General features: G+C 56.5%; 1 protein-coding gene across 1 annotated transcript; it reads left to right on the top strand.

The window, feature by feature from the left end:
• Positions 1-1,310: 1,310 nt before the first annotated feature.
• AJUBA (ajuba LIM protein) lies at positions 1,311-11,932 on the top strand. The gene is made up of 8 exons (XM_026486538.4): positions 1,311-2,765; positions 5,476-5,577; positions 7,255-7,322; positions 7,456-7,518; positions 8,235-8,365; positions 8,447-8,498; positions 9,234-9,302; positions 9,782-11,932. Exons 1-8 carry the CDS (start codon positions 1,730-1,732, stop codon positions 9,905-9,907), a joined length of 1,647 nt encoding a protein of 548 aa, XP_026342323.1. The 5' UTR covers positions 1,311-1,729; the 3' UTR covers positions 9,908-11,932.
• Positions 11,933-13,023: the final 1,091 nt, after the last annotated feature.

The following is a 13,023-nucleotide window of genomic DNA, read 5'->3' as shown; positions in this document are numbered from 1 at the left end:
CAGGGAGACAATGCAGCTAGGACAAAGAAGCCAAATAGTTTGTGCCAAATTAATTTCCCCAAAGATATTAACCTCTTTTGCTTCCCCATTCCCTAAGGCTACACTAAGATTATGAAAGGTGTTCAAAATGTTGAAATGAAAATAATATGCATGATTTGTTTGCATATAATTTTCATTCTCATTTACTATCTAAATACAAAGGAATCATTTTTCCTTCCCCATTCTACCTCCTCCACCCCTTGCCCCTGACGTGCTAGTCAGGGCAAAATCAGTCGCGCTGGTATCCAATTAGGCACGTTCAGCTTCAGCCACCCTTTCTTCCTTTCCTTATTCTTGATCCTTCCAATATGGCCAACACTAGAAGTCTCTTCTTTCCCTTTTCCACCCTGATCATTTTCACCTGCTAGCTCGTCTAAATGACATTTCTTTTCTTCCTCTTTAATACTTGACTCTTTATCACCAATCTCCTGCAGGCCCGCCAAGGGGGAGGTGTTCGCTAGCCTCAAAACCAGGCCTTCTATCCCCATAGTCGCCTGAAATAGTTGTTAAAAATCTCTTTTCCCAACACCAGGGGGTGTCTTCTATTCCTCTATCTGTCCAACCGGACGGTAGAGAGGAGTCCCAACCCTCTTCCTCACTTCTCTTGCATAGACACCAAAGCTCCTTCCCTCCCTACCGTCGCAGAGCTTTGGGTTCACAGAGTGGTGTCCTTTTATTGCAAGATTATCTGTTGGGCTCATTCTGTCTGGACTTGCACAAATTTGCCTTTTTCTTAGTCCGCTCATCCTTCCGTCTCCGCACCACCCACGATCCCATCCCTTTTCTCCGGCTCCCCCTTTCTTTCGCTACCTGTCTTCCACCACCGCTCTACGCGGGCTTCCTCGCCCTTCTGGGCTCTTCACATAAGCGTCTCTGAACCTCTTTATGTATCTATCTACCTTTCTTTCTCCCTGTCCCTCTCTTTATGGATCTTTCCCTGTCTCACTACTTCTGTGCCAGTCTCTCTTCATCTCTCCCACAGTCCCCACAGTAGGAACAAAGTCACGATGTTTGCGCAGAACATGCCTCGCGTCGCCCCGTGCCGAACCGCGACATTCCACCGTGCCCCTCCGCGCATTCCAACTGCAGACAAAGAGTTCCTCTCCCCCTCCCCCACTTTTCCCGGTCCCAATTCCTGAGAGATGTAGTAGCAGCTGCCCAAACTGCCCCTCGGCCGGCTCTCGCCTCCAGTCGGCTGGTCTCCACCTCCAGGACAGTTAGCACCGGCACCACCCTCCCCCGCCGACGTACCAGAGATCCCTGCGCAGACACCCCGTTCCTCTCACACACAGCGCTCCGCCTCTCCCGGAAAGTAGATCCGGCCAGGCAGACAAAAGTTTGGGAGAGAAGTTCGGACTGTGCTGAGTGTGAGAGCGAGGGGGGCGGGGGCTGGGGAGAGTGGGGCGGCCGGGCGAGTGGACGCGTGAACAGACAGACCTGCGGACGGGACAGCCGCGGCCGTAGGCTCTTCTGGCCCCGCTTAACCCCTGAAGCGCGGGGGGAAGCAGCCCCTCTCGCTGGGGGATGCTGCGGGATTCCCGGCGCCGGGCATCCGGGCCGCCCGCTAAACCCCTGTGCCTACCCCGTACCCCCGGGGAACCGGAGTCCGGCCGCTGGGAAAGAGAAGCGGCTGCCGAGACGCTGCAGGGTGCCGGGCGGGGAGGGGGCTGGAGGCCCCAGGCCCGAGGGCATGGAGCGGTTAGGGGAGAAAGCCAGTCGCCTGCTGGAGAAGTTAAGGCTCTCGGACTCCGGCAGCGCCAAGTTCGGCCGCAGAAAGGGTGAATCTAGCCGGTCTGGGTCTGATGGGACCCCCGGGCCGGGCAAGGGGCGCCTGAGTGGGTTGGGGGGTCCTAGGAAATCAGGGCCCCGTGGAGCTACTGGGGGACCTGGGGATGAGCCGTTGGAGCCAGCCCGGGAGCAGGGCCCCTTGGACGCTGAGCGGAACCCGCGCGGCTCCTTTGAGGCGCAGCGCTACGAAGGCTCCTTTCCCGGGGGGCCGCCTCCCGCCCGGGCCTTGCCTCTACCTCAGTCATTGCCCCCCGACTTTCGGCTGGAGACCACGGCCCCAGCTCTAAGCCCCCGCTCCAGTTTCGCCAGTAGCTCAGCCAGTGACGCCAGCAAGCCGTCTAGTCCCCGGGGCAGCCTGCTGCTGGACGGGGCGGGGGCAGGCGGAGCCGGAGGTAGCCGACCCTGCAGCAATCGTACCAGCGGCATCAGCATGGGCTACGACCAGCGCCACGGCAGCCCCCTGCCCGCCGGGCCTTGCCTGTTTGGCCCACCCCTGGCTGGGGCTCCAGCGGGCTATTCCCCTGGAGGGGTGCCGTCCGCCTACCCGGAGCTCCACGCTGCGCTGGACCGACTGTGCGCTCATCGGCCCGCGGGGTTCGGCTGCCAGGAAAGCCGCCACTCATATCCCCCGGCCCTGGGCAGCCCCGGAGCTCTAGCCGGAGCCGGAGTGGGTGCGGCAGGGCCCTTGGAGAGACGCGGGGCGCAACCCGGACGACACTCAGTGACCGGCTATGGGGACTGCGCTGCGGGCGCCCGATACCAGGATGAGCTAACAGCGTTGCTGCGCCTGACGGTGGGCACGGGTGGGCGAGAAGCCGGCGCCCGCGGAGAACCCTCGGGGATTGAGCCGTCGGGTCTCGAGGAGCCGCCGGGTCCGTTCGTTCCAGAGGCCGCCCGGGCCCGGATGCGGGAGCCGGAGGCCAGAGAGGACTACTTCGGTGAGTGAGAGAAGTGGTTAGGGACGGGACCCGTCACCTCATTCGTTCCCCACTGCCCCGACGGCCCAAATTGCCGGCGCCGGGAAGTCGGGGGCGGAGACGCGGAGCTAGAAAGGAGGCAGGAGGAATTTTGCCTTCCCACTAGGTCTCAAATGGACCAGGGGTTCCTTATTCCTGCTACACTCAACCCCCTGATTATCTCGTGAGTCCCAGTTGAAGCTTTAGAGCCTCCGTTTTTCGCGGTAGGAGGCCTGGTAGGGAGGGGACCAAGTAGGGAGTGAGAGCATCCCCCCATCCTGCTCCCCCCTTGGCGGCGGTGCCCCTGCAGGCTTCTGCGCGCCGCGCCCCCACCCGGGCCCAAGCTCCGCCCGCAGGAATTCGGGGAATGCGCGGGTGGGGGGCGGGGCGGGCGGGCCGCGTGCGTGCCGGCTCCTGCCCGGGCGCTCCAGGTGCCCGCGGGCGGGGCCGGCCGCGCGGCGCAGGGCGGAGGGTGGGGTGCGGTGGCGGGGAGAGGGGGCGGGGGCTGCTGCCTGCTAACACGCGCGGAGCCGTGGCCGCGGTCGGGGAGATGGAGCCTGGGAGGGAGGGTGAAGCGCTCTGGGACCGAAAGCAGGGACCCTGCTGCTGGCTCGTCCCAGTCCTGCTGGCTTGCTGCGTGCGTGGGCATTTAAGAGGAGACCAGGTGGTGTCCGCTTCTATTTTCCCCGTCTTCCGGAAGTCAGGGCAGAAGCCATAACCACCTGGACACCAGCATCCCTAGCAGGTTAACGACCCTGTGTAACTGCCAGAAATAACCTGGCCTTCAGTTTGGGCCACAACCTGCTCAGAATTCAGGCTAGAAATAGCACGTTATTTTCTGCCTCTGTTAAGGAAACCTGGTCGCTCGCTCTCTCCCGCACGCGATTACCTTTAAGGAGTATTGATTGATTATATGCCTCAGCTACCGGGGGATATCGGGATCTTGAAGGATCTTTTTAGCTAAGACCCACAGCCACCACTTCGTTACATAAAGAAACGCTAACACGGTAGGAAGAAAGAAATGGAAGGCCCGTGGGCCTCTCCTCACCTTTCCCACCATCCATGTTCCTGCTCTGGACCTCTGTGGCTAGAAATGTGGACAGGAAGGGCACATTGAGGCCGAAGTTGAGAGGTAGCAGGGCTGCAGGCCGACAGGGCCCTCCCTGCCCGGTTCAACCCCAGTCCTCCCATCCTAAGGGAGGAAAGCCTAGAGTAGATGATGCTTTGGTCAAGGGAGACTAAGTGACAGGATCCTTTTAGCATTTTCCTTTTGGGGCCCATGAGAAGGGGCAGTTGAGTGAAAGAAGTCTCTTTGGCCAAGCCATCAGAGTGAAAAGGAAGAAAGGAGCTTCAACCGAGTGCAATAAAACGGCAGGAAGAACCTAGGTGTGGATATGCTGGGTTAGAGGCGGCGAGGTGAACATGCCTGAGCAGTTTGCGCCTGTCTTCCCATAATGTCCATGGCTTCCCAAAGAAGTGGCTCTGATGGGCCCCCCTGGCATGGTGATCTTGGTTCACTCTTATGGGCACTTTGACCCCAGAGCTAGAGGCTGCTTCTTCCTGAGAGTCGGGTTGCGTCCGCTGACAGAATTCCCAGCCTGACTGTACCCTCCTACTCTGGCCCCTAGTTAGGGGCCCTCTTCCTTGGCTACAGCTTTGCCCAGCTGCCAGAGGGTGGGAGCAGGACAGGCCTGGGCCCATCAGTTGCTGCAGCTGCTGCACGGGCTCCCAAGCCCCTGGGCAAAGACTGGGATGGGCCCCAACAGGCAAGGAGTATGGCAGTGTGCCGAGGGGGAGAGGTGGGGCGGGGTGAGGCGGGCCCGTTGGGATCTGCTCCCCAAAGACAGGCCCTAGCCCTCACTCATGGGCCTGGAATTGGGGAGTGGAGGGAGGGACGAACACACCCAGGAAAGGCGGGTGTCAGAGCCAGGTGTATGTATTTTGGGGGGGGGGGGGTCAGAGAATAGCAGTTCAGCTCTATCCTTCCCATGATAGATTTCAGGGAGACATTAGGGATTCTGTCACCCTTCCCCCACCTTCCTGTGCAACCTCCAGTCCCTGGAACACACCCTACATTCTTAGCAGCCACCTCCCCATAGGAGTCATGCTCACATGGTCCCCTCTGCACAGGGCCCTCTGCTGAGCCATCTCCTTCTTTCCATCCTTGGAAGCCTGGCGGTGTGGAGCAGTAAGAAGTCGTTCTGTAGCTACATAGCAGCTCATTTTACGGATGGGGAAACTGAGGTCCCAGGATGGCTTTCTGGGCCTGGCCTGCTTTCTCTTGGAGTCCGCTGCTGGGCCATTATGGACTGGCATCTGTGACTCTTTGTCCCACACAGTGCAACAGGGGTCATACCCTTGCCTTGTTAGTCTTTTCTCCCGGACAATTATCTGCACATTTGAAGGTCAAGGACTATATCTTTGACTCTCTCCAATTTTCCACAGTATCGGGCACCCTGTTTTTGCTGGGCACAAAATAGATGCTCAGAAAATATCTGTTGATTAATCAGCAAACAAGAATGGGTCTGCTCAGCCAAGATTTCGCTGCATCCCATTTCTTGTCATCAAAGGAAGGCTGGGACTCGGGGTGCTCCGGAACAATCTGGAAAGAGCAGTCAGGAAAGCTCCCGAATCCCTGGTTTTGAGCTGGGGGTGTCGGATGTGACGCTGACAAGCTCTTCCCTCCCCTCAGGCACCTGTATGAAGTGCAACAAAGGCATCTACGGGCAGAGCAACGCCTGCCAGGCCCTGGACAGCCTCTACCACACCCAGTGCTTTGTCTGCTGCTCCTGTGGTGAGTGCGGCCCTTGGGCCTTGTGCACGGGGCGGCCTGAGGCCTCAAGCACGCCCCACACGCGCACACACTCACAAGTGCCTAGGGAAGGCCGAGCTTGTGCCTCTTCAGGTCCCCCCGCCGTGTATCTGGATGCCCACTGCTGCCCCACCTTCCCTCCTCTGTGCTGTACCTGGCTCTCCAGCCGCCATGTTGGGTCTGCTTTCTGGAGTCAGCCCTCCCTTTCTACATTCAGCCTTTTTCCTCCCCTCTGTTCCTCCCTCTTTCTTCTGCCTCCTTGCTTGCCCAGCCTGGACTCCAGCCCGGCCTCCTCGGCCTCTCCTTGGTGGGGTTTGGTCCTGGACAGTCTGAGTTGCCTGGGGCGACAGTGAAAGACTGGAATGTGGGAAGGGTGGGGGTGGGCTGGGGAATGGGGAGCCATGGGGGGCGGAGAGAGGGGTTTTCTCTTGGCTGGTCAGAGTTCAGCCACCTCGCTGGAGTGCAGGCCACAGGGCCATGCCAAGCTGATGACATCACGCTCCAGGAATGCCCGCCACTGTTAGCTCAGGAGGCCCGCCTGGGTGGGGGGGGTGCTCCCAGCGGCCTTAACTCCCCAGCCCTTCCCTCACCTCCCTCATTACCCCTCCCCACTGCTTGCCCACTCTTGATTCCTTTGCTAAACCTTTAATCTCCTATCTCTGCCTGTCTGACTCCAGCACTCAGCTTTTCTCTCCCCCTACTCCAGCCACCACCACCGCCCCCATCCAGCCCCTCCACCCCCCACCTCAGCCCGGTTCTCTTAGGTTCATCCATCTGTCTGTCCTGTGTATAGGGCTTCTTCTGGGTGTGCCTCTTTCCCTCTCTGTACCCACGTTGTGTCTCATGAGTTTCTAAGTCAGCTTTTCCAAACCACTGGGCAGAGGTGGAAGAGATTTCGAACCGGAGAGGGCAGAGGAGGCGGCAAGCTTGCCCGTTCTCCACCCTGGCTGTCACTCCTCCCCTCTCCCTCACAATTTAGACACCCTGGAGCATTTCCTAAGTGTTGGTCACATGCCTTGTCTGCTCACAGAAGATCCTGGATTCTCTGGGTTCCTCTCATCTTGAGGAAGTAGTCTAGTGCAGCGGGAGAGGGAACTGACTTTGCTCCCAAGCAAAGCACTTTGTTCCCAACAGTAATGCCAGTATTTCCTGACCTCTACTGAGCCTGTCCCTGGAGGAAGACAGACAGGGCGAGGAGAGCAGGATGGCCGTGCACAGGCAAAGAGGTTGAAAGGTCCCAGAGGGCAAGGGCTGCAACAATGCGACCACCTCCGTGGGCATTGTTCAGCACCTTGTTCAGAGCTCCTTTACCTTGTACCCCAGCCTGCGGTTGGCTTTGCTCTCCCTGGTGGCTTCCCATGCACTGGAGAGGAAGGCACTCACCGAGGGAGGACAGGATCCTAGAAAACTGTTGAGGCAGGAACTGGAGGAGCAGCGAGCAGAGGAGAGCAGAAGTGGGCAGGAGTGAGACCAAAGTAAACTGGAATTGCATCAGATGGGATTTTGTGTAGAGAGGGAGGACACACAGCAGTGAGGAGCATGGGTACTATAGTCCAGATTTACATACATCCTGCGACATTGGAGAGCAGTGACCCTGGGGTGGGGACTCCGTGTACGTGGACCCTGGGATGGCTCCAGTCCCTTGTCTGCTGCTTCTAGGGCGAACTTTGCGCTGCAAGGCTTTCTACAGCGTCAACGGCTCTGTGTACTGTGAGGAAGATTATCTGGTGAGTGAGGGGGGCCCCTGGCCTGGAGTTGGCTCCCACACTGGGACCCCCTTCTTGGTAGCCCATTGGGGTTCCGCCCATCAGGTCGTTCTCTACTTGTAATATCCTCCCTTGGTCTTTTCTTTCTCCCTAGTTTTCAGGGTTTCAGGAGGCAGCTGAGAAATGCTGTGTCTGTGGTCACTTGATTTTGGAGAAGGTAAAGTGCCTTCAGCTGAGCCTCTGTGTGAGGCTGGGGGCCTGAGGGGTAGCTCCAGGGCCTAAGTGGGTACTGAGAAGAGGCGGAGGGAGGAACCCTATCACCACATGAGGCGCTTTCATCTCATTCTTCCCCAGAGCAAGCGTTCACAGTGGCTTCCCTCTGCCGGTGGCGTCAAGTCTGGACCCCTAATCCTGCCATCCCCAAGCCTCTGTGGTCTGGTCCCTGCCTAATTCTGCAGGCACAGCCAAGCTAGGAGTGTGGGGTCCTGGGTCTTAATCCCCTTTCTGCTACTGGCTGGGATCACTTAGAACTCAGGCTGGTGGTTGTTGTTTTTCCATAAGAAGGAGGACTAGGATTAGATCAGTGGCCCTCAACCCTAGCAGGTCACCTAGGAAGAAGTCAAGAAACTAACCAGTGCCTGGGTCATCATCAGAGACTGTGGTGAAAACTTCTGGGGTGAGGCCCAGGCATTGATGGGTTTTACAAGCTCCCCGAGGGATCCTGATATGCAGCCCGGGGTCGGACCATTGGCCTGGATGCTCTCTAAGACCATTTTCAAGGTTTCTGGGCCCCTCCGATTACATAGCATTGTTCTGGGAGGAGAGCAGGGAGTTAGATGAGGTTGGGGGGCAGTGGGGAGCACCGCAGGTAACTGGGTAGCTGGAGAAGCGAGACTGGAGGGAGACTGATTCTCCTCCCACCCCGTGAGCCAGATCCTGCAGGCCATGGGGAAGTCCTATCACCCAGGCTGCTTCCGCTGCATCGTTTGCAACAAGTGTCTAGATGGCATCCCCTTCACAGTGGACTTCTCCAACCAGGTGTACTGTGTCACTGACTACCACAAGTGAGTCTCCCCCCTGGGGTGCGGTGTGGACTGGCCTCGGGGCTTCCCCAACCTCAACCATCTCTGCCCTCTCTTTTTCAGAAATTATGCTCCTAAGTGTGCAGCCTGCGGCCAGCCCATCCTCCCCTCAGAGGTCAGTATGTCTGGGTTCTCCTGCGGGGCAGCCAGTGCTGCTGCCCCAGGGAAGGGGATGGGGACGTTACGGCCTGGCTTCCCGTGGGAGGCGGTGGTGCTGAGGAATGTACTCTGCAAAGATTCCCGTGTGACTCTGCTCTCAGGGTCACCACCCTGACCCTAACATCCGGGCCTGGACATGTCTGACAGCCTCACTGGGCCCAGGCTTCATCCCGTCTCTCCCAGTCCAGAGGAGGAGACGTTCTTTGAGGTCAGGGTCACCAGATCCCAGATGTAGGGGCTAGAAAAAGGTGGGAAGAATCCTCAGGGCTTGTAGGAAGATGTCAGCAATGATTTACGCTGTGTGCGCTACACGGTGGCCTACGGAGAGAATGCAAAAGCCAGTGAGGAACCAGAGCCTACTGGATCTCCTTGTCCCCAGCTTAGCTTACTTTCCTTAGGCTGCCTGCCCCTTTTCCCTCGCCACAGCTCGGAGGGTAGGTAAGGCTAGAGCTGCTAGACAGAGGGAAGACTGAGAGGACGTGCCCTACTAGAGGAAGCATCAAGGAAGGGGAAGGGCAAAGTTCTAGTAGGATTTGCAAAGGCCATTCCAAGGCTGTGGATCATTGCAGAGAGTTCTCTCTGGAGGCCTTCGTATGATCTTCGCATTGGGGTGGGAAGGGGCCCGTAGCAGGGAGGGCAGAATTGGGGTTGTCATGCTACGCTCATCCCGTGGGGGTCTCCATCATTTCAGGGCTGTGAGGACATTGTGAGGGTGATATCGATGGACCGAGATTATCACTTTGAGTGCTACCACTGTGAGGTGAGTGTTCGGAGCCAGGGCTCCTGGAGGAGAATCTGGAGAAGGGGACCAGGGCTGGGGGAGGAGGCATGTCCCTGGACTGCCCGAGTCTGTAGGAGAGGTCTAAGGCCTGGGAACCGGGAAGGTGCTCCGACCTGTCTACAGTATCTCTCCCATCCTCCCGTCCTCCAGCCACTCTCTCTGGTCCTGGGTGTTGAGTCCTTTCTGCATCTGGTTCCCCGATGGTGGTGGGGGTGGGGGGAGGACAGGACTAAACTGGGGACTCCTGGTAACCACTGCAAATGGGCGGCTGTCTCGTTATTCCTGCTGTGGCAGCGACACCTGCTGTCCCGCTGAGGTATTTTCTCGGGCTTCTCCTCGGGGAGTCCATCCCTTCCGACCTCACCCCCCCTTTCTTCCAGTCGTTAGGAGGCAGGGCAGACTCCCAGCATGGCCGAGGTTCCCCGGGCTGGGGTGAACTGGGTGTCTCTCTTCCCTAGGACTGCCGGATGCAGCTGAGTGATGAGGAAGGCTGCTGCTGCTTCCCTCTGGATGGGCACTTGCTCTGCCACGGCTGTCACATGCAGCGGCTCAGTGCCCGACAGCCCCCTGCCAACTACATCTGAACTGCGGTCACCGCTGCTGCCTTCGCCACCCCTGACAAATTCCTCTGGCCAGAGGGCCCCGCTGAGGCCAGCCGAGGCAAGGAACGCACTCCCAGGCCAGGCAGAAGAGTCCTCTGGGGAGGGCCCCAAGGGCCAGAGACCCAAAGATATGACATTCCAAATGGACTGTGGACAAGGAGCCTTCCATTTGCCACGGTGGGGTGACTGGCTTTCTTTCCACGTGCGCAGCCTGTGCTGTGGCCTATCCTCAGGCGTGCACGGGCAGGTTCCAGTACTTTCTAAAGGTCTGACTCACGTCTGTATCTCCAGCATAAGTCAAGCAGTGTTCTGGCTTTGGATTATAGGAAGAGGACATCGTGAACACTCCTCACTCTTTTGCACCCCCCACGTAGGTCAGATACGGGGTCAGCGGGTTCTTACCACAGTATCTTATCTCTGTATCTGGATGAAGAGGTAGAAACTGGACCTTATTAATGAGTTGTTTCTTGGCCACCTTCTCTCTAAGGACCAGGAGAGCTGCTCAGCCCTGTGCTGGGAAGAGGGGCAGCTCGGGTGGATCCGCTGCCTGTGTTGCCTGTCTCTCAGGGACTCCCCTGGACCTGGGAAGCCTAGGTGGATGCCTGTCCTGGGTTGTTCTCAGCTCGGGGACGTGACGAGTGGGTCTTTGGGGGTGGAGGGGCCAGGCCAGCCGTGCAGGAAGCCTCAGGCCAGGCCACGCACCCAGGTGCAGGCGCACGGAGCCCTCCAGCCACTGTATACACAGAGAGCCACAGTCACAGACACACACTCACTCTTTCACTCCCTTCTTCTCAGGTCACTGTCACCCCCGTCCCCTCACATAGCTCACCACTCCAGACCTCCCACCCCGCAGAGGGATCCAGGATTCCAGCCCCTGCAACTCCCAAGATCTGAGGTACTGGGAAGCCAGAGGGGCGACCCACTTTGACCTGGTTCTGGTCCGTTTGGCTAAAATCGGTCCCTTAAAGCCAATTCATGGGAGACTTATACACTTAAAGTTTACTTCACTGGTTTTTTGTGGTTTTTTTTCAGCTCAGAAAAGATGGTTTTATTGAAAGCGCAGGGACAAGACCCATGGGTGGAAGAGCTGCCGAAGTTTACCTCACTTAATGACCAGTTTGCCCAAAGTTCAGTTCCCTTTGGTGTGTTTTTATAGCCATTGGGTGTTCTATTGTTGTTATGTTTCAGGTGTTTTAAGGATTTATATCTCTTCATCCAATAGTACTTCTGAGTTACTTTCAACCACGTAAGTTTATCAAATTTGGAGCACTTTGTAAATGATGAAATGGCTTCCTACTTTTATGGACATCTTTCCCTATATTATCTACTTTTCAGACACTTTTCGAAAAAGTTTAAAGTTTCTAGCAGCTATAATTGGTACAGACATTCTGTGTATCATTTTTTGTGTTTCTTAATCTAATATTCCTTGACAAATTCAATGCCTTGGAAAACATAATGGAGCTCATACGATTTTGATGCTTTGGCCTAACTTCTACATTCCTGGTGTTAAAAATGCCAATATATTCTAAACAAATGAACAACCATGCGGCATATTCCGTTGACTAATTAAAGGCTACATAGACAAGAGCAATAAAAAGTCAAAGGGTGACTCTGCTAACTCCTTTTGAAAGTGCTGCAGATTTGATAAATATTTATTTGAGACTAATTGTCTCTAGGTGACTTGGTTTGAGGCAAATTAATCTGATAATCTTTGATCCTTAGTCTTCATTCTCTGTCACTTAGAGCTTCATACTGGAAATGGTGACTCCTGAGAACAGAAATCCCGCATTTCGGGGTTACTCTAAGGTGGCCATGTCAGCCAAGCTGGGGTCTCAGAGGAGAGGCCTGTGCGTGAGGGTATGGTTGAGAGGAAGAGCCCACATTCATACCACTGACTGCTGGAGGGGATGCACTTTTTGGAGGGATAAATGTTCTGAATCTAGGTGGCTTGATCTATAGCTGGGGTTGCTTTTTCTGAATTATTATTATTAAATAAGTGAATACAAAGACTCTGGGCAATTTTCTCACCAGGCCGCTTCAGGCCTGGGAAATCCAGGCAAGCATGTATAACTTTACATCCATCCTTTCTTTGACTCTTGGGGGTCTTGTCCACTCCGACCCTTCATTTCTTTCTTTTTTTTTTTTAAGATTTTATTTATTTATTTGACAGAGAGAGAGACAACCAGCGAGAGAGGGAACACAAGCAGGGGGAGTGGGAGAGGAAGAAGCAGGCTCACAGTGGAGGAGCCTGATGTGGGGCTCGATCCCACAACGCCGGGATCACGCCCTGAGCCGAAGGCAGACGCTTCACCGCTGTGCCACCCAGGCATCCCCCCCCCTTCGTTTCTAGCTCCCTATTTCAGCCTCCCATCTGTTGCTGACCAGCTGGTTCCTTTCTGGGTCTACGCTCATCTGTGCTGGCCCCAGGGCTTCCCAAGACTATTCTTGCCAATGGGGCTACTCTCTCCCTCCTTCCCGAGGAAAAACAAGTGCTAGCATCTGATGAGGACAGGCCCAGGGAAGGCAGGCCGTGGCAGAGGAGCAGCCCCCGCCACCCCACGTCATCACTGGCAGGCTCCCAAGTGTACCCTGCCTTGCAAGAGTTTGCCTTCTTCCTGTTCGCTGGGAGACTGCTTCTCCTCAGTCGTCCTGTTTTATATCTACAGCCGATAGATGCCTGGGGTGCTGCAAAGGATACAGCAATCAGTAGACCTTGTCTGGCCAACTAACCACCTGCTTTCCATCAACAGCCACTAGGCCCGAGATGGAGAAAGGAGGAAATGGAAGAATTACAGATCCATTGTGTAGACGTCTGTGGGTGAGAGTCACAGTGCAGGGAGCAGGCTTTCACAGCCGACTTCGGCCATTGCTCTGGTCAGCCCCGTTCACCACAGGCTGGAACGTGGCTTGTGAAGAATAAGACTGGCGGTGGTTCTCTCTCTGCCTCACTCCTTAGAGACCTTTCCCCCTTCACCACCTGGAGCTCTCTAGGCCAGGGAAATGGTAAGATTCCATTTGTAATCAGGCTGGAGACTGTCCTCAGTCAAGAAAGTAGAGAAAGCTATTTTCAGGCACGTAAAGCCAGCCGGAGGAGGTCC

Source organism: Ursus arctos, unplaced genomic scaffold (assembly GCF_023065955.2).
Source record: "Ursus arctos isolate Adak ecotype North America unplaced genomic scaffold, UrsArc2.0 scaffold_37, whole genome shotgun sequence".
Lineage (NCBI taxonomy): Eukaryota > Metazoa > Chordata > Mammalia > Carnivora > Ursidae > Ursus > Ursus arctos.
This window is presented reverse-complemented; position numbering and strand designations above follow the sequence as displayed.